General features: G+C 37.4%; 1 protein-coding gene across 5 annotated transcripts in view; it reads left to right on the forward strand.

Moving 5' to 3' along the window:
* Nucleotides 1-21,465, forward strand: part of TTC28 (tetratricopeptide repeat domain 28) — a 594,505-nt gene that overhangs the window by 286,208 nt on the left and 286,832 nt on the right. For all 5 annotated transcript variants that reach the window (XM_079943481.1, XM_079943479.1, XM_079943480.1 and 2 more), the window contains one exon: nt 12,484-12,631. In XM_079943481.1, coding sequence (XP_079799607.1) covers nt 12,484-12,631 — 148 coding nt within the window. The remainder of the gene's footprint in view (nt 1-12,483; nt 12,632-21,465) is intronic.

Raw genomic sequence — 21,465 nt, forward strand, 5'->3', positions numbered from 1 at the left:
CTCACAACCCTGAATTGATCTTAATAGATTTATCCCTTGACTTTATTTGGGTTGTACTTTGACCCTGTCTGGAGTAGTTGGCAAATGGGCGAAATGCTAGTAATAAAAATCAGACCTGAAAAATAAAAGAGTTATCTGTTCATCCGTTTGAAGGATATTTGGATTGTTCCCAGTTTGGGGAAATTATGAATAGAGCAGTGGTAAGCATTCATGTATAGGTTTTGTGTGAATGTCTGTTATTTCTCTAGGATAAACACCTAGAAGTATGATTGCTGGATTATATAGTAAATCTGTATTTTACTTTATAAGAAACCGAAAAACTATTTTCCAGACATTTGCATTATACCAACAGTGTATGAGAATTCTAGTTGCTCTGTATCTTCACCAGCACTTGGTATTGTCTTTATTTTGTTTGTCTGCTGTTCAAATAGGTATATAGTGGTTTACTTTGCATTTTCTTGACTAATGTTGGCTGATGGCTAATGATGTTGAACATCTTTTTCTTGTGCTTATTTGCTATCTGAATATCCTCTCTGCTGAAGTGTCTGTTCAAATCTGTTGCCCATTTTTTATTGGGTTCTTTGTTTTTTATTTTTAAAATTTATTTGTTTTATTTATTTTTGGCTGCATTGGATCTTCGTTACTGTGCACGGGCTTCTCATTGCAGTAGTTTGTCTTGTTGCAGAGCATTGGCTCTAGAACACGGGCTTCAGTGGTTGTGGCACGTGGGCTCAGCCTGGGCTCTATCAGCAGGCTCGGTAGTTGTGGTGCACGGGCTTAGTTGCTCCGCGGCATGTGGAATCTTCGTGGACCAGAGATTGAACCCGTGTCCCCTGCATTGGCAGGTGGATTCTTAACCACTGTGCCACCAGAGAAGCCCCTTTGTTTTTTAACTCTTAAGTTTTCATAGTTCTTTGTATTTCAGCATCATTCTTTTTTTTTTTTTTTTTTTGCGGTACGCAGGCCTCTCACTGCTGTGGCCTCTCCTGTTGCGGAGCACAGGCTCCGGACGCGCAGGCTCAGCAGCCACGGCTCACGGGCCCAGCTGCTCCGCAGCATGTGGGATCTTCCTGGACCGGGGCACGAACCCATGTCCCCTGCATCAGCAGGCAGACTCTCAACCACTGCGCCACCAGGGAAGCCCTTGGCATCATTCTTGAAGGATGTTTTCCTGAAGTATAGAATTCCAGGTTTACATTTCTTTTCTTTCAGCCCTTTAAAAAATGTCTTTCCGCTGCTGTTTCTGATGAGAAGTCTGCAGTCATTTGAAATGTTATTTCCCTGCAAATAATATGGTATTTTTCTCGGACTGCTTTCAAGATGTTTCTCTTTGTTTTTAGTTTTCAGTATTTTGATTATGATGCTTCTAGGCATGGATTTCTTTGGGTTAATCCTATTTGGGGTTTGCCGACTTTGAATCTGAAGGTTTGTGTCTCACATATTGTGGGAAATTTAAAATAATTTCTTCAAGTTTTTTTTTTTCCTGTTCCACATTTCTTATCGTCTCCTACTGGGATACCAATGACATGAATATTAAAGCTTTTATTATTGCCCAACATATTCCTGAGGCTCTGAATATGTTTGGTTTTCAATTATTTTTCTCTCTGTTGTTCAGATTGGGTAATTTCTTTTGGTCTATCTTTAAATTCACTGATTCTTTTCTCTGTAATCAAAGTTGTGCTATTGAGCCCATTCCTAAATATTTCACTTTAGTTATTGTATTTTTACGTTTAAAAATTTTTATTTGGTTTTTCTTTATATCTTTTATTTCTTTGCTGGGAATGTCTGTCTTTCCATTTTTCACAAGACTACTTGCCCTTCTTGCAGCATGGATATAATAGTTGCCCGATTATTTTAATTTCTGTGTCATTTCAGAGTTGGCATCTGTTTATTGCCTCATTTCCTTGTGAGTAGAGATTTTTTTGGTTCTTCATAGACCAAGTAATTTTGCTTATATCCTGAATGCTTTGGTATTATTCATTGCATCTTGTTTATATTTTAAGAAGAATATAGTTTGTTTTAATAGACAATTTACCTGGTTAGGTTCAGGCTGTAAGTCTCAGCCCATATTTTGTGGACTTTGGTTCCAAAGTCTGTTAAGTTTTCAGAGTTTTTGTAGTTCCACTGGGACCTTTCTTTTGTATGCACCACCCAATGGCCAGTTTGAGAATCAGGTGGTAGTCTGTTCTGTAGTTTAGTTCTCAAAGCCTTGGTATGCTATTTAAGGTCAGATCCAAACACCTCTTTATGGGATCTCTCATAAGCTCCCTCCTATGTCTTTTCAAAAATTCCCCAACACTTTCCAGCTCTCTGGCTGCCCTCCTCCCTTCCCATCCTCTAGCCAAAACTAGGGGTTTAGTTTCCCTGCTCTGCCATGCATGTCCTATAACCATGTCTTTATGAGGCATCAAGTAGTGAGAGGGCAGAGAGAGAGAGAGAAAAAAAAGCATTAGGACTCATCCTGAGCTCTGGGGACCACAGCTCCTGTGATGAGGGTCCTCTTCCTCAGAATTTTATATGCCTGCCCAGCAGCCACTGCTGTTACTGTCTTTGGCACTGTTGGTTTGCCTGGGGTGTGGACTGGGAAAGAATGGAAAGAGGATTTTAAAAATGGGATTTCTCCACTCTTTCTGACCCTTGGGAGTTCTCTTTCTTGCTTCTCTGACCAGAAGAAGAGGACTTTACTTGGAGAGTTTTCTGTTTGCACCAATGAGTACTTCCTCATTTTAAGCTGCTTTTGAATCCAAGATGGGTGATACCAGATGGGAAGAATAAACAGACCAACAGAAAACCCATTGCTGATCTGGTACTGCTTTGAATTCTGGTCTCCTTCCTCAATTCATCTGCTGCCATTTACAGAGAACTCTTCCATGAAGTCTTTCCAGGATGTGGTTGTATTCAGTGGGAGAGATCGGATGCTTACTCTCTCTTGCCTAGAAATGGAACCCCTTCTCTTTTGAAAAGATATAAAGTGTATTGTTATGTTTTTGTGCTGGTAGGTATTGAGGGGCAGACATTTTCCTTTTTCTTGTTTTTCATTTTGATGTGTGGCACCTTAACACATGTGCCAGTGTAGGAAGATTACCTAATATAGGACGGGGAAAGAGGTAGACTGTGAAGTTTATTGTTTAGAAAAGCATGTGTGAAATATTTGTGTAAGTTTTTTGGGGCATATATTCTTGCCTTTCAGCCCTGCTCTTACCACTTGCTCATGTCACCCTGTCATGTCCCTCTCCCCAGTACATATTCTTTTCTGGAGACTCTTTGTGTGAGCTAGCAATTGACAAAGGTAAAGGCTGTCAGTGGTTTAGGCAGCACTTCTGAAACTTTGCTTTCCCAAATACCTAAAAAGTCAGAAGAGAGGTACTATTCCAAGGATTGGGGCTATAGATGGAACGGAGATGGGTATTTATTTATGTTTTTCAAAATTATGTGAACTCTTTTATTTTCTTCTATAATTTTCATATAAAAATAATTCTCCATTGATTATAAGAAAGTACCACTGTGGTGCAGGAAGTTATGCATGTGTCAGAACAGTGGTTATATGGGCGTTCTCTGTACTTTTCACCCAGTTTTGTGGTGAATGTAGAACTGCTCTAAAAACAAAGTTTATTAATTAAAAAGATTCTCTCCCAGAAACTTCAAGTAGATTTGACGTTTCAGGAGATATGTTGTTATTGTATGACTTTGACCTTCTGCATGGTTTGGGTAGAGTTACATTATGGTAGGTGAGATACCAAGTGTTTTTTTCAATAGTTAGTGAATCCTTTAATTCCCACATTGTTGGCGTCAGTGTTTTTCGTAATTCTCTCTGCCCACCATTATTTTTTTTTCCATTTTGCTTCTGGTTTTAGCACTTTCCCCAGGACCAGTCTATATGTGTGAAGGCACACATGCTCTGTGTTCTGGGGTAGAGGGAGGGTTGGTAGGGCATGGGCACAGAACTCATACTGAAGCCAGGTGATTTCTTGGCGATTGTTCAGAAAATTCCCTGGTTTTCTTCTTGGCATGACTTTACACTCCTCCTATGCCACACCCATAGAGTGAAGGCACAAGATATGGGCAGTTCAGAACCATTACTCTAGGGGACTTCAAACTTCTTTCATTGTTTACTTTTAAAGTTTAAAAGGGAAACTCCAGATGATGGTAGACACATCTTATAATTTGACATAAACTTTAACACTGGGAATTCCTCCAGTGCTAGAAATTGACACCTACTTAGTTATTTAACTCCTGGTTGTCATTTCTTCTTTAACTGCTTATCAGATTTCTGGTTTCTTTTCAAAATATGATTTTCCCATAAACTTGTTACTTTAACACTTTTGATATAATTAGTTTAAAACGAATTTTGGGGGAAAAAAGTTGATATGATATGAAACAATTATGATTGAGAGCAGATTTCTTTTAGAAATTGATATTCAATGTACCAAAGGCATGTTGAAGAGAAAAACAATTCACAGCTGCAGATTTGGTTAGAACATTACGTTTAGGCCATTTGAGCCTCTGACTCTGGGTTGCAAACTAAATAATGGTGTTTTCTAAAATAGCCTTCAATCTCTTGCATGTACTTTCAGCATACGATAAGACAGACTAGTAAAAAATAGAAGCATAGTTTTCTGGAGAGATAGGAATGATTACTCCCAGCTGATCAGGTAAAACATTGCTACATGAAGAATGTGTTCTTTGCTGATTCTCAAGGTTTTATTTATTTTTATTTTTAATATAAAGTGTCAGCAAATAGAAGCAAAAGAAAATCCACTTGAAAATGTCAGAAAATAAAAGAAGCATAGCAAATGGTATTGCAGGTAAAAATCCATTTTAACCAGCAAACAAACAAGTGTTGGCTGAGAAGCTTGCTGATGGCTCCTTTTGTTTCTTTTTGATTTAAAGCCTCATGCTTGTAATCTAATTAACATCGAACTGAGTTGCAAGTACAGTGGTCTGTTTAGTTCAATAATAATACATTTATATGAAAGGTTAATGAAATGAATTTTCCTTCCATTCAATTCATTAAAAATTGTTCTACAATCAACGGTTGCTAATGGAATAGAGATTAAATATTCATGTTCATAAATTTTCTGTGTCATTTCTGATTTTCCTTCATTTCTGCCTCCATAGGTTGGATTTTGCAAGTATAAGAATTCCCAAACAAAAAGCTTGATTTAGAGGTTAATTGCACACCATTAATTCTTTTATCAAAGAGGTAGTGTGGGATAGTGGAAAGACTTTTTGGCAGCAGGGGCAAGTTTCATAACCACCTCTTTTGTGTAATAGTTGTCATAAGAACTTCTTGCAGAATATTGTGAGCATTAGTGATAAACTATGGAAAACAGTTAGTGATAAACTATGGAAAACAGTGATAAACTATGGAAAACAGTGATAAACTACGGAAAACAGCTAACAGAGTAGAGGTTCAACAAATGATAGCTAGAAAGGGTTTTGGAAAATAAAACATCTGTGCACTAAAAGTTATGATAATTTATAGTGGCAAGACTGATATGATAAGACTGGGCTCTTGTTAATTCTAAAATAGGTGTCAGGCTTGGGCCTCAGAACACCTTGTAGTAATTCTAATAATCAGTGATCAGGGTAAAGTCGCTGAGAGGAAGGACTTTTTCATGTTTCTACAGATAGATTTTTGGTCATCTATTTTTGCCACCTCTTTCTTCTTTTCCACCTAGGCCAAAGGACTTTATTTAACCTGCATATGATGTTTTTCCCAAATAACAAATTTACTAGATAATTGAAGCCTACCAATCAGCTGCCAAAAGTGTAAACATTTTTTTTAAAGATTTTTTTTGATGTGGACCATTATTTAAAGTCTTTATTGTATTTGTTACAATATTGCTTCTGTTTTATGTTTTGGTTTTGTTGGCCCTGAGGCATGTGGGATCTTAGCTCCATGACCAGGGATCGAACCCGCACCCCCTGCATTGGAAGGTGAAGTCTTAACCACTGGACTGCCAGGGAAGCCCTCAGAAGTGTAAACATTTTTAAAAGCAATTTTGATGTAAAATTTCCCTTAAACGTATTACCTACTTTATAGGCTTTCGAAGTGGAAGTTGCCAAACATAAGTTAACTATTTCCTTAATGACTGAAGGTTATCATTAAAATCATTAATTTTTGTTTTATACCTAATTTTTGTCAGCCCCTCACCCACTTTACCAAAAGTAATTTCTATTCTGCAAGCTGGTAAAGCAGATGAGCCACCTGATTAAATAGCAAATGCCAAACTGAGAGTGAGTAGTGAGAAATTCACTTCAATTTTTAAAAATGTACCCACTCTTCATATATCATATGTGATATCAGTTAGCAATCATTGTTACAACCCTTTGAGGTCATCCTTATCATCCTCTCTGTAAGTGGAAATGGCACATGAATTTGGGTGAAGTTAAGTGCCTTGGCTAAAGGCACACAGCTAAAAAACAGCTGGGATAGGATTCTAATGTCAGCCTTATGAGTACTTTCTCTTCTGCAACAGCTGCCTTGGGAGTAAGTCACATAGCTTCAGTTCAAAGCTTTTGTAGTAGTTATTTTTATTTGTTTAGTATATACCCTTTCACTTTGTGTTTGGAAGTTTGTTAAAGGAATACCAAACTCTAGAGCTGCACTGTCCAATACAGTAGCTACTAGCCAGTTGTGGCTATTTAAATTTAATTAATTAAAATGAAAGGAAATTTAAAATTTAGTTTCTTAGTCACACTAGCCATATTTCAAGTGCTCAATGGCCACATGTGGCTGGCCAGAGGCTAATGTTATTAGTACAGAGAACAGCTCCATCATTGTAGAAAGTTCTATTAATTTCTCCCTTGTTCTAAATGAACATATATAACAAAATATATTGCAAAAATAATTTGTGCTTATGTATCCATATAGGTGCCTATTTCATGCGAAACAGTGGAAACCTACTGAGGACATGGGTTCTGTCCCTTCATTTTTATATGTCATATTTTAATGTGACATAATATATAATTTGTAATATGTTATAAATTTTATAGTGGGTAATATGTGTTTATTTACATTTTACTTGTATGATGGATATGTTTTAAGTAATACAAGCAGTCTTATTTTCCTGTATAATGCATTCCTGAAAAAGTATATGAAAGTCAAATATGTGGAATATCAAATATACAAATCTTAAACAAGAGATTGACATGTTCAGTGAGTGGGGAGCGTTAATTCCTAGAGAACTGAAAAATAAAATCTCAAATCATGTCTTTCCTTTTAAGAATCATTTTTTAATATATATGTTCTCTAATTTTATCTTTTCCATAAAAAATGAGCATAGTTAGCTGTTCTTTGTTCATCCAGTGATGTTAAAGCTTTTCTGCTTTTGGCACCTTGTAATCATTTTCATTTTTGACCCAGTTGTGGTTAAATTATAGATTAATGCTGCTGCTTTTTAAAAACTAGAATCAGCATTTCTATTTTCCCAATCTCTACTCATTTTTAAATAAAATAATAAAGGAAAAGTCAGTAAAATAGTTATGTAATTTACAAACATGGTTGACAAAGATGGTGATGATGTGGTAGCAGGTGGTATGATTGGATTGGCTAGCAGGTTATAGTTAGAGATATTTATTCTTCAGAAGATGTAAAAAATTTCAAATTCAAACAGTGAAAGGTTAGGAACATTAAAGTATAACATTTAAAAGTACAGATTAAATCAAAGGCAGAATATTTGGGAGCACTTGAACTAAGTAATAGATTGTATTGTACATATAAGTAAACAATTTTTTGAAAAATTAATTAATTTATTTATTTTTGGCTGCTTTGGGTCTTTGTTGCTGTGCATGAGCTTTCTCTAGTTGTGGCGAGCGGGGGCTACTCTTTGTTGGGGTGCGCAGGCTTCTCATTGCGGTGGCTTCTCTTGTTGCGGAGCATGGGCTCTAGGCATGCAGGCTTCAGTAGTTGTGGCACGCAGGCTCAGTAGTTGTGGCGCACAGGCTTAGTTGCTCCACGGCATGTGGGATCTTCCTGGACCAGGGCTGGAAACCGTGTCCCCTGCATTGACAGACGGATTCTTAACCTCTGTGCCACCAAGGAAGTCTTTAATTTTATATATCATTACATATTATATACATTTGTTCTATATTTTATGTTATAAATATACATGTGTACCTATGAGCATAGGAATTTACCTCATTACTCATTTGAGCCATGGGAGAGTAGGAAGTTTAGGTTATTATTGGGTTCAGTGATGATTTAGAATTGTGAACCCAGTAATAAAATGTTGAAAGAAAAGACTTAAAGGTCCTTCATTGCTTCCAGGGGTACTTGAAGGGTGAATGGCTTACTGTTTCCCATGTTTAGTCTTTGAGTGTTTTTACTTTAACCGTGTCGTAGTCTGTTTGGACTGCAATAACAAAATACCATAGACTGGGTGGCTTAAATAACATTTATTTTTCACAGTTCTGGAGGCTGGGAAGTCCAAGATCAAGGTGATGGCAGACTTGGTGTCTGGTGAGGGCCCATTTCCTGGTTAATAGATGGCTGTCTTCTTGCTGTGCCTGTTCTCATGTGGTAGAAGGGAAGAGGGAGCTCTCTGGGGTCACTTTTATAAGGGCACTAATCCCACTCATGAGGGCTCCACTCTCATTACCTAATCATTTCCCAAAAGCCCTACCTCCAAATACCATCACACAGGGAATTAGGTTTCAACCTATTAATTTTGTAGGGACACAGACATTTAGACTATAGCAAACTCTCTGAGATGAGAAGAATGTCCACTTATTAAAGTCGAAATACTAACAGTTTTAACAAAAGGGCATAAATACTTTGGTGATTAGTTACATTTTTATTCCTGCTAAAATGTTACAAACCCTATTAGTAAACAGTTACTGTAGGTAGCAGTCAAGACATTTATAGCTTTTTATATTCTTCCCCTCTAGACTGTGAGCACTTGAGGGTACAAGCCCTGTGGTACACATCACAGTGACAGGTGCTGTAGATTTTTAGAGAATGTTAATTGAAGGCAGGATGGAAGGAATGAAAACTTATACTTGTAACCTACTTGTATTTCTGTTATTTGTGAGATTAAGTAGCATGTGTAGAATAATCACTGGAAGTTCTTTGTGGTGAACAACAAAAAATATATGAATGACTCTGCAACACTTTAAAATCTAGGCATTCCCCCTTTAGTCCAGTGTATTAACTAGCTCCTCATAAGTCTTTTTTTTCCCTTTGGCTGCCCTGCATGGCATGTGGCATCTTAGTTGCGTGGCATGTGGAATCTTAGTTCCCCAACCAGAGATTGAACCCGTGCCCCTTGCATTGGAAGCGCAGAGTCTTAACCCTAAGTCTTTCTTCTTGGCTAAAGCTTCAGGTTAAAACCATTGTTCTCAGGGTTTAGGTGCTCTCAATAGTCAGTCCATATTGCCTTCCCTTCTCCATCTGCTACATAACCAGTGACCAGAATGTGGGTATATGCGTGGGGAGTGCTTAGGCAGGGGGTATGTTATCTGAGGTTGGCTGGGCACCAAGTGTTCAACGTTTCTTCATAGGCCCCACTTTTCCTTGGTGTGCTGCACATATACTGCCTCTCCTCAGTCCTAAGTGACCCAAATTTGCCCCTTTCTCAGATGACGCTGCTTCCTATGAAACCTGTGATAGTAAGAGAAAAATTAGGTCACATCAATCTTCTTGAAGTTATAGTAAACAGCTGTGAAACTCAGCACTTCTTGACCTTTGCTTTGGAAGAGGCTGGTGGAGAATCCTCTGGGTGGCTGCTACATCTCCCACGACCTGTTAGTACCAATTTCTTTTAGTCAGGTGGTTCAGATTTTGTCTGGGAGCCTTACAGCTGTGAATTTCCCAGTTGCCAGCAGTCTTATATGGAGCAAGGGGGAGGAGTGAATAAAGCAGTGATAGGAATTGGATAATATTATATTGAATAATGAAATATTTTCAATATTTATTAGACTCGCCTTATATTCTCTTAGTCTATAATTATGTTTTCTTGTTATGATTATTTTCTCATTAACTAATAATCAAAATAGCTCACTTTATTAAGTATTTACTCTATGTCAGGCACTGTGCTGATTTATTCTATCACAGTAACCCATAATCTAGGTTTTATCATCATCAGCTTGAGCTCCATAGTGGCATATCTCTCACAGAAGTATAGATAACTAATTTTTATTCAACAGCTATTCATACATGCAATTAATATTGCATGAGAGTAAGTTGGGAGAGCCCCACTTTGTAAATTAGGTACAGGGATATGTCAGAGCTTGACTCATTATGCTATCTTGACAAGAATGCAACTCTAAGCTTTTAACTGAGAAAATCTTATGAAGTTGGGCTGGGGATTCTGGAAGGACATAAGGGAGGATCAAGGGAGACCTTGGAGCCTTCTCACCTATATCTCTTTTCAAAATCTTCTGGAGAAAGGAAGCCGAGACTATGAGCAGCATGATCCAGTCATACCTTTTTTCATCTAATTTATGAGTGTCCTAAGAAAACAAAACCTGCATGCCCTTCTTTAACTCCTTTGTGTATTTGACACCATAACTTGCCATTAACGCTGAACTTTGCCTACCTACTAGGGAGTGGATACATGCATGGGGAGTGGATGTCATACTTTTCGGTGATTTCATTTGGCAGATAGGAAAATCAGTTATTTTCTCAGTGAAGTAATGAACAATAATGCTTTGCTTTAAACATGCAAGAAATTATCAAAATTCATTGAGACTAATTTAAATTTTTGTGTTTTTTCTAGTTTTATTGAGATTTAATTGACTTACAGCACTGTATTAGTTTCAGGTGTACAGCATAATGATTTGACTTACATACACTGTGAAATGATTAACACAGTAGATTTTTGTGTTTCTTAAAATATATACCTGAAATCATTACTACAGACACATTTTGTCTCTCTCCATAAATAATAGAGTTTACAGTTTACAGAGTATACACACACACACACACACACACACACATATATAAATACATTTTTTAAGTTTAGCTTTAATATAGAATTATGTAAACTATAGTTAATTTTAGTTGGAATGTGGTACATATTGCCTCTTGGATTATAGAAATCACCTAAAATGTGAAATGAAAAGGATGGTAAAAAATGTGTATAAAGACATTAAAGATTAAAAAATGGCTGAGTCCAGTGAAAGGAAGTGATCTTATCAATTAGTAATGAAAGTGCATTTACAGGTTATTGTCTTACTGGAGTCTGAGTTTTAACAGCTGCTAGTAGTTTAAACTAATAGAAATCTGAATAGCTCATAATAATTTGAGTATTCATTCTGTTTATGGATTGTTTCTTAATAGAAATACTGAATAGTATTGCCTATCTTACGTTACCTCAAAGTTTAGATACAAAAATGAAATAAGTAAATATGTTTTATAAACATAAAAGGTGCTCTCTTTCACTGTATGTGTGCGTAATATAAAATTATAAAATTGTATATTAAATTAATTGAGTAGTTGTTTTAGGAGTTTTTTGAAACTTCATTTATATTCCATGAATACAATTTGTTACAACTGCAAAGTATACTGGACTGAAAAAGTTACATTTGTGTTACAAACATAGAGTATTGTAAAAGTATTTAAGCTAAATAGGTGGCCAAGTATTTTAGAAGCAGGTGTCGTATAAGCATGAATGCATTAATAATATGTCAGTTTTATGTGTTATTTAATCGGGTACAAGGTCCTTTGCTGGTTAAATACTGGTAACACATTGATCATTTACTTGTTTTTACTCTGTGTTCAAAAACAAACTACACATTCTTAAGATCATTCTGAAGTTTAAATATTTTATTAATTTTCTGGCCCTTTCTGCAATTAGCTGGAAGGAGAGTTGTTTCCTTATATTCACAGTTGATAATACTAGTTTTTTTAACCAATCCAATTAAACAATACAAAGGACAGCAATCTTATTCTGTTTCTAAGCAAAGCACATGTATTTTTAATAACAGTTTTAAAATATTATGTCTGAAACACCACATAAAATGTAACCATGTTGTGTTACTCATTACAGTTATCTTAATACTAATCACATATTGATTTATCCCTTTAATTAATGAGGAGAAGTATAAAATAAGTGGAATTTGAATATCTCTCATTTGTCTTGCGCTATACCAGATACTTTGGTGACATGTAAAGAAATCTCCAAACCCCTGTCCTTGAGGAGCTTATGCTATTAAAGTTGGGATAAAAGATTTTAAAGATCATCAAAAAAAAAAAGTAAAAGTACTATGTGAATAAATACCAAAGAATGTGATAAAATCAATGTGTTCTAGAAGGGAAGAGAATGAAAGTTTTAAACGTAATTTGTCTGAAAGAAGTATGCTTACATTTTATGATGTTCAGAGAAGTCAGATTTGATTATAAACACTTTACTAGGTTTTTGAACCAGGACCACCTCAAGTTTAGTTCTGCCGACCTGTTGTTCTAATCAAGAATCCTCATCAGCCTTGGTGGAGCATTGTGTATAAGTAAAACATGCATTATCTTTTCTTTATTTCCAGGCATACTTCCGACAGGGTGTTGCCCTCCAGTACCTTGGACGTCATGCCGATGCCCTGGCAGCCTTTGCATCTGGGCTGGCTCAGGACCCCAAGAGTCTCCAGCTTCTGGTGGGGATGGTAGAAGCAGCCATGAAATCTCCCATGAGAGGTAAATATGATGAAAGTATTTGGTCCAACACTAATTTACATTAGAACATTTCTAGCCTTTGAAGACTTTAGACTCAGGCATTGAGAATGGATAGGTTATGAAATTAGCTAAGATTGGATATTTTAGACCAAGAAAGACAAGGAATCACTGTCAATAGGTGACATTAATGAAGAACAGTGGGATGGTGGTAAGGCCACTGGAAGTTTGTGGACCTAGATTATATTTTGAATTTTTTGTTAACTAACTGTATGACTGGGTAAATGAATCAAATTCTCTGGATTTTAGGGTTACATTAGGAATCCCTATGTTTTTTGTAGTTCTAAGATTTTGTACCTCTAAACCAAAACACCTCTACTAGTAAGTTGATCTGCTCAGTTGGACCAATATGCCATCTAGAAATAAACAGATAAGAGAAGACATTAAACATTTCATGAGAGGAAATATGGATCTAACTGTAGGCTATGTCTAACATTTTTCAGAGGAGCATTAAGAGATTATGTTGACTTGAAAGAGAGAGAAACATGGTAGATACATGGTTTTCTCCTATACTACTTCTGTAGTATACCAATTGGTATTCTGGGAAAACAGTAGATTGAAAATAGTACTGTGGAGGTTGGAGGAGTTCTAAGGCTCAAATCAGATTGGCTTCCCTTTGAGAAACATTGATTTTTGAGGAAGGAGTTCTTGGGAAGATTGGGTTGAAAGTGTACACCAGTTGTCATAAAGATGTGATGGAGACACTAAGGCAGGTTGATGGCAAATAGTAGACAGCTAATGACATTCCACACTAATTAGGTACATCAAGCAGAACTCTATTTTTGTTTCTGAAATGGTACATTTTTGAATTAACCTAAAAATTTTGGTGGCAGTATCATTAGGTAATTTATTTAGTTTTGAAAATGTTTGCAGCATTAGATAATTTTAATATACAGGCTAGTATGGTACTTGGCTCAAAATATGTGCTAAGTAAAAGTTTGATTAACTAAATGGTACTCGTATGGCCTCTGAGCAATTCATAGCTATAAAAAAATACTTTCCTGGGCTTCCCTGGTGGCGCAGTGGTTAGGAGTCCGCCTGCTGATGCAGGGGACGCGGGTTCGTGCCCCGGTCCGGGAGGATCCCACATGCCACGGAGCGGCTGGACCCGTGAGCAATGGCCGCTGGGCCTGCGCGTCCGGAGCCTGTGCTCCGCAACGGGAGAGGCCACAACGGTGAGAGGCCTGCGTACCGAAAAAGAAAAAAAAAAAAAAGAAAAAAAACTTTCCTGAAGGCGAAGATTTCATGTTCTAGAAAAAAAGTGGAAAGGAAGCCTCTCTTCATGCGATTTTATAACCCCATACAAAGCTGAGTCTTTGCTGCAGGAACCTAATGGCTTTTCCCACTGGGGGACCTGCTGTTAATAAACTCTGACTTAAAGCAGATGTACTTTGGAGCTCCATGACTTGGGGGTTGGGGGGGGGGAATGGACAACAAAAAAGATCAATCTGTCTCTCCTTTCCATTTTTCTAGTATTTTCTCATTCTCTCCCTGTATCCCTCTGCAAGTAATTTACATGGAACATTTTTTATTTAGTTCGTGAAGATATCCCTTCTTTATTCTGAGGTGTTTCTGCCGCTGCCTTAGTATACTGGAGTGAATGTGTTGAGATCAGCAGAATCATACTTACCGTTTTGCCTTTGAAGCAATTTGTTTAGATAAATATAAGAAAATCTTCTCTACACTGCAAGAAAAAGCTCAGTGCTTCTTTCAGCCTTAGGGTTTTCTGTGCCATGTTCTTTCCCATCTTATACTGAGTGACCTAAGGGCGACCCTGGAAAAAGCTGCATCTTACAGGTGCCTGGAGTGCTTTAATATTTTCTTCTCTTTCCTTAAAGCAATTTAACTTACTTATTTTTGGTATTGCCTTTACCACTGTAGCTATTCCAGGTGGGCTTTTCTCATCAACATTTTATAGAAAGACTGTTGCTTTGCACAGCGTTGTTCTGTGCATCATTTAACATCTTAATGACCTCTCTTTTTGTCATATGGTTATAATTCACAAAATCTGTCATCATTTGCTGCCCATTTTTTACCCACTGTTTATTTTAGCCTCCTGCAGCGTTCTCAGTTTCTGCCATTGTTGCGTAACTCTGCAGTCCAGGACACTTTACATGTAGGTCTGATCTGTTGTGTCAGTTGTTTTTGTTTTGCAATTCTGAGACGCAATAGGGAAGCTCCCTCGTCCAGTGCTTCTGTAAGCAAACAAAGCTCCCACGATGTGCACAGCGTTCCTGTGGTTTGGCCTTTTGGGGACGTTTCAAGATTTTTTTAAAGATAGGGCTAATCTATAGTAATATACTCTTGTTCCCAAATAAATATATTAATCCACTTTGGAACTTACTTGATTTTTAAAATTTTGTTGTTGCCTATATTGCTAACTGCATTAAGTCTTTTTTACTTTACTTTTGTGGTTTCATTCATGCTCAACAACCAGATATCAGATAATCTACTTTTCCTGTAGATATATTTACATCACTATGTGTAATGTATTTCCCTTAAATCATTTATGTAAATGTCCAAGTAAGTATTAATATAAAATGAGACTCTTTAATGACCCTCAAATTATCCTTTTACTATTTTCCATTTCTCCTTTTTAGATAGTCTTTCAGCAATTTCAGTTCATTGTATCTATAAATGTTTATGTAAATTTGGATGGTGTAGCATAGTACTACTGCCAACGGCAGATTTAATAATGTAATTACAAAGTGAGACTGTGTTTACCTTTATTTGTTCCTCTAAAGACGCTAGGGCTGCTTCTTGCTGAGGGTTCTCTTGTGTATATTTTCTATCCTCTTGTTAATTTGGTAATCTAAAGACTATTACATTTATAGGCTATCACCTGTCGTGGTGTTTCTACCAGCTTCAGAAGATCCAGGAAGCTGATTTTATGAAGTACTGGTAGAAAATGGCTCGAATATATAAGCTTTTCTCTCAGAGTCAAATTGGGGCTCACGTTTTATTTACCTGATAGTCCACCCTTGGTAACTCTTTCCCTCTGATTCTCTTTTAAGTGGCAGTCACTTTGCACAGAGGGCCTGTTTCTGAAATGTTATGTTAAAAAAAACCTGACTTTTCCCCCAAAGGTTGGGCTCTAATTCCAGTACTGCTATTTGCTATCCCCTTGACTGAGCAAGGTTGCTTCCTTTCTCTGCACCTCAGTTCTTATCTGTAAAAGGGGTGTGATAATAAGTACCTCCTAATATTGTTTTTTAAAAATATTTATTTATTTATTTGGCTGCATTGGGTCTTAGTTGTGGCACACGGGATATTCATTGTGGCATGCAGGCTCTTCATTGCAGCATGCAGGCTTCTCTAGTTGCGGCGCGTGGGATTCTCTCTAGTTGTGGTACACGGTCTCCAGAGTGCCCAGGCTCAGTAATTGTGGCGCATGGGCTTAGTTGCCCTGTGGCATGCGGGGATCTTAGTTCTCCAACCAGGGATTGGACCTGCGTCCCCTGCATTGGAAAGCGGATTCTTAACCACTGGACCATCAGGGAAGTCCCCTAATAATTGTTTTGAGAATCAAGCCTTGGCATGTAAAGGCAGGCCCCTTTAAGACAGTTTCCCTGTGCAGTGTGATGCCCTTCTTCTCTCTGTGGAAAGAAGTAGCAGCAGTGGTAAGCTTGCTCTTGTATTTGTGTTGTGGGTGTGGAACAAACACTGCACAGCACACATGGTCCTTTTGCTGAGCACTTGGTGCCTGGAAAAACTGCGTTTCTCCTGAGCATTGGTGTATTTTTATCTAAAACGTTTGGGAATTATCTGAAGTGATCCTTTATTTTGCTTTGTCCTCTGTGAAGCGTTAGAGCTTAGTGTCCTGTCCACCTTTAGGAAGTGTGCCAGGGCTTATAGTCTCTAAGCTGAGTTTTCCTTACTTTATTTTCCACTCACTCTGACTTCTGTGTTTTCCACCTTATTTCTATAGAAGGCCTTTGAATCCTTTTGTAATGAAGTAGGATATAAATAAATTCACAAATGAACCCAGAAAAATATGAAGTGGCTTAGACAAAGAGCTAAACATGTCAGTTTTTATTTTCTTTTTTTGGGGGGAGGGTTAAGTTTTCCTTTTAGTGTGAACCAAAAGTTTTTTGTTTTTTTTTTCCAGTTAAGGTAAAATGTACATAACATTTTTAGTTATGCAATTCAGTGGTATTAAGTATATTTACAGCGTTGTGCACCCATCACTGCCATCTGTCTCCAGAACTTTTTCATCTTCCCAAATTGACACTTTGTACACATGAAACAATAATTCCTCATCTTCCCCTACCGCCCCAGCTCCTGGCAACTACCAGGGTACCTCATATAAGTGGAGTCATACAATATTTGTCCTTTTGTGACAAGCCCAGTGGTTTTTAATTTAGTTTCCCCTCTAAGGAATTAGCCTAAGAAAAGGTAAAAATTAAAAATAATTAGATATTACGAACCTTACCTCTAAATTTTGGTTTTTGGGCTATACTTTACTCTCATTATACTTTGGTTACCTTCTTACCTTGTCAGTGGTTGCTGTTCTCTCTTTGGATCCCTGTTTTGGAGATTCATTCCAGAATTGTTTCTTCCAGTCTTCTGAGTTTGCAGTACAGTATTATATTATATCCAGTAATAATTGGTAGTGGTATCACCAGGTTTTTAGGAAAGTTGAAGCTTTTTAGTCATGTATGCTAATTAAATATTATAAGGATAACTTGGAAGGCTGCAGAATGTCTTCATAGTACCTGAGACAGATTGAAGTCTGTAAAAATTTTAGTTACCTTGAAGGTGATTCATAGGAGACAGTCAGTAGAGTATCATTACTTTGGAATAAGGCATTGTGCCTGTTAATGCATTTATTCCTCAAATTCTGTAAATTTTAAAATTCTAAATATGTCTGAAATTTATCCCTTGCTGTCCATCTGTTTTGTCATTGCAAATACAGGACTTTTTCTCTAACTGGTTTTCCTGGCTATTATCTCTTCCAAACCAGTCCATGCTTTGCTTCCCTTCCAGAATGAACTTTCTAAAGTGTAAGTTTGATCTGTCATTCTCTTATTCATAATTCTGAATTTTCCCCATTGTCTACAAGATAAAGGCCAACTACCTTAGTATAAAAGATCTTACTTCTCTTTTATTCTCATTACCAAGATATTCCCAGCTAAAACTACCTGCAGTTCCTGGAAAACACTAGTTTCTCATAGCTCCGATTTCTATTGAGATGTCATTACCTCTGGAAAGCATTCCTAGACCTACCTGAGTAGGGCTAGCACCTTTCTCCTCTGTGGTCCCATAGCACATCCTACCAATGCTGAGAAATCTGGATTGAAAGTTGTGTCATTATTTTATATATTACTAAGAAAAAATAAAATGCTGATAAGTAAATTTCTTTCTTATCACTTAACTTTTTATTTTATATAAACTGAAAGGATTCTTTTAGCCCCATTTAGACATAGAAATAACCAACCATTGTGAGGCACCACTGGGTTCATGGACATTAAATCTCAAATTCAGAAATGTTAAAATGTGAATGAATATGCAGAACTGATGAAATAAATATAGTATATCTTTTAGTTGAGTGTGATTATTTGTTTATTATTAGCTTCTACTACATTCTTACAAGGTTTTCAAGTGTCAGGAAATGTGACTTTGTTTATCTTAAATTCTTAAAGCCTTTACATTTTGAAAGCACATAACTGGTGTTCAATGATTGTTGCAAAGTGCCTTTACATTCTTATGAAGTTGTTTTGACATTGGATATTTTATATATTATGCATGATTTCTATAAAGGAAAACATCTTTACATCTACAGGCTGCCAAAACTCTGTTCCATCTAGTCTGAGAAAATCACACAATTAGTCCTTTTGCTAACAGCCAAAGTTTACTGTAGAATAGGAATTAGAATCATAGAATAGTATAGTTGGGAAGAATCTTATAGATCACCTAATCCAGCCTATACAGTTTTTTTTCTTTTTTTTTGAATTTTATTTTATTTATTTTTTATACAGCACAGTCTTATTAGTTATCCATTTTATACATATTAGTATATACATGTCAATCCCAATCTCCCAATTCATCACACCACCACCACCCCGCCCCTGCCACTCTCCCTTCTCGGTGTCCGTACATTTGTGCTCAACATCTGTGTCTCTATTTCTGCCCTGCAAACCGGTTCATCTGTACCATTTTTCTAGGTTCCACATATATGCGTTAACATACGATATTTGTTTTTCTTTTTCTGACTTACTTCACTCTGCAGCCTATACAGTTTTTATACATTAAAAAAAAACTTATCTTACCACTTTTATTTATCAAATGAGTGTACAACTGCTAACCAGACCTTCTGATTAGTGAGTATGGACAAATGAGACGTAATTACAGCCCAAAGCAGAGAAGTTTGACATTAAAATTTTTTTAATTTACATCAAGTGAAATGGACTTTTTGTGTATATATCTTTACACATGCATAGATGCAAACATAGATACATTTACATGTATATACACATATGTATTTAATATTGACATATACTTATCTATAACGTGTATAGATTTATGTAACCATCACCACAATCATAATTGTGATACATTTGACAAAGTGAGGAAAGTAAGGTTATGTGGCTTTGAAATCCAGGTCTCTTTATCCTTAGCTCAGTATTTTCTGTGTTATTCCACATCAGCTTCCTTCCCCATAAATATTCTCTGGGCCATTCAAGCTGCCCTGTTCATCATTCCTTTTCATTCCATGTACCTATCTTTCATTCCATGCACCTTTGTTTAGGACAAACCTGCCTAAAATACCCTCTACTCACAGAAGAAAGTACAAAGACTTGTCTAAGTCCTACCCTTTCTTTAAGAAATCAGGTTCTGTTTTTATGAAGTTTTCTGATTACCCTTGATAATCATTCCCTTTTCCAAACTCTTATAACATATACTGTATTTGAGCTTGCATTATAATTTATCTTTTTATATATGTATAGTCTCTTTCCTATATACCACAAATGGAAATTTGATCTTTTACCTCTTAATCCTTCCGTTTCATTTTTATTTAGTAAAAATTTGTACAAATGAAGATTTCCTTTTCTTCTGAAAATCTTCCAAGTATTTCCCTTGGTCCTCTAACTGTGGCAATGTTCTCTCTTCTTTCTACGATTGTGTAGTTTTAGAGGCTCTATTGGATGGCTCTTTTTTTGAACTTAGCCATGGTTGCAATGGTTACAATAATCACCAGCTGAAAAGTAGAATCTTTGCTGTCCATCAGTCATTTCGTGCCATCTGTGTCTGAACACTCTTCCTGTGTTTTGGGAACTCCCTGTCTTTTACTTCTGCCTCCTTGCCTTCCACTATAAAAGTTGAAAACATCAGATCCTAATTTTCGCATCCTCCTTTGCACCTGGGACTCCACCTTTGAATTAGGAGCTAAAGGCTAAAAGAAGAAAGGATATACAGAATTTGTTCCAGTGGTGGCAGGTGGCAATAGTGACATCCGTTTTCCAAGGGCGGCATTTAGTAGTGGTGGAGGCAGAATTACAAGCTGCAATGTCCTGTGTTTACTTGCAGTGGTGATGTTGCCTTCACCAGGAACTTTTTCACAAAAGTTGACTGTGGGTCTGGAGGCCTGGTTTTCCACCCTTCCCAGTAGCCACTCAGTGCATTTCTTCCCTGCTTAAAATCAGCTGGAATTGACTTCTTGTGTGAACAAGAATTTTGCCCGGTATAGTATCAGAGAGCCTGGACTTAGAGCCCTGCAATAGGTTCTTGCCTTGGCTTTGTCCCAAGCTATCTGACCTTGCGTGAATACTCAATACTTAAATACTCAGATTCTTCATTTCTAAAATAATGGTGTTGGGCTTCCTTGGTGGCGCAGTGGTTAAGAATACGCCTGCCAATGCAGGGGACACGGGTTCGAACCCTGGTCCGGGAAGATCCCACATGCTGCGGAGCAACTAAGCCCATGCGCTACAACTACTGAGCCTGCGCTCTAGAGCCCGTGAGCCACAACTACTGAGCCCACGCACCACAACTACTGAAGCCTGCACGCCTAGAGCCTGTGCTCCGCAACAAGAGAAGCCACCGCAGTGAGAAACCCTCACACCACAACAAAGAGTAGCCCCTACTCGCCACAACTAGAGAAAGCCCACGCACAGCAACGAAGACCCAACACAGCCAAAAAAATAAATAAAAATAAATTTAGGGCTTCCCTGGTGGCGCAGTGGTTGAGAGTCCGCCTGCCGATGCAGGGGACACGGGATCGTGCCCCGGTCCGGGAAGATCCCATATGCCGCGGAACGGCTAGGCCCGTGAGCCATGGCCGCTGAGCCTACGCTCCGCAATGGGAGAGGCCACAACAGTGAGAGGCCCATGTACTGCAAAAATAAATAAATAAATAAATTTAATAAATAAAATAAGGGTGTTTTCAAGGTCTTTTCAGCTCTAAAATTCTGTTATTTTTGCTTCTGCTAATTGGCCATTGGGATGCTAATGTGTGATCATCACTGGCTGCCAAATCCATCAGTGGATACCATCAAAGTTCTGCTCACAGTTATTTCAGTGTGGCATTGTTCTTTTCCTGTTCTAGCAATTCCTGGGCTCTTGTGCCTGTATTTAACCCTATTGGTTAGCAAACGTTTACTGGTACTGTGTACTGCTTGCATCTTGATAGGTGTAAAAATGTTCTTTGTTCTCTGTTTAGTGATCTGATTGAAGGGAAAAATGCTTTAGGCACCAGTAGGTTTCGAGGTTTCCGTGGTAATGTTGATTCGGATGAGAGCTCCTTAGTGGCAAGTGGAGATTTGAAGTCATAAATTGTAAAAATTACATTTTAATGCAGT

Source organism: Stenella coeruleoalba (genome assembly GCF_951394435.1).
Source record: "Stenella coeruleoalba genome assembly, chromosome: 14".
Classification (NCBI taxonomy): domain Eukaryota; kingdom Metazoa; phylum Chordata; class Mammalia; order Artiodactyla; family Delphinidae; genus Stenella; species Stenella coeruleoalba.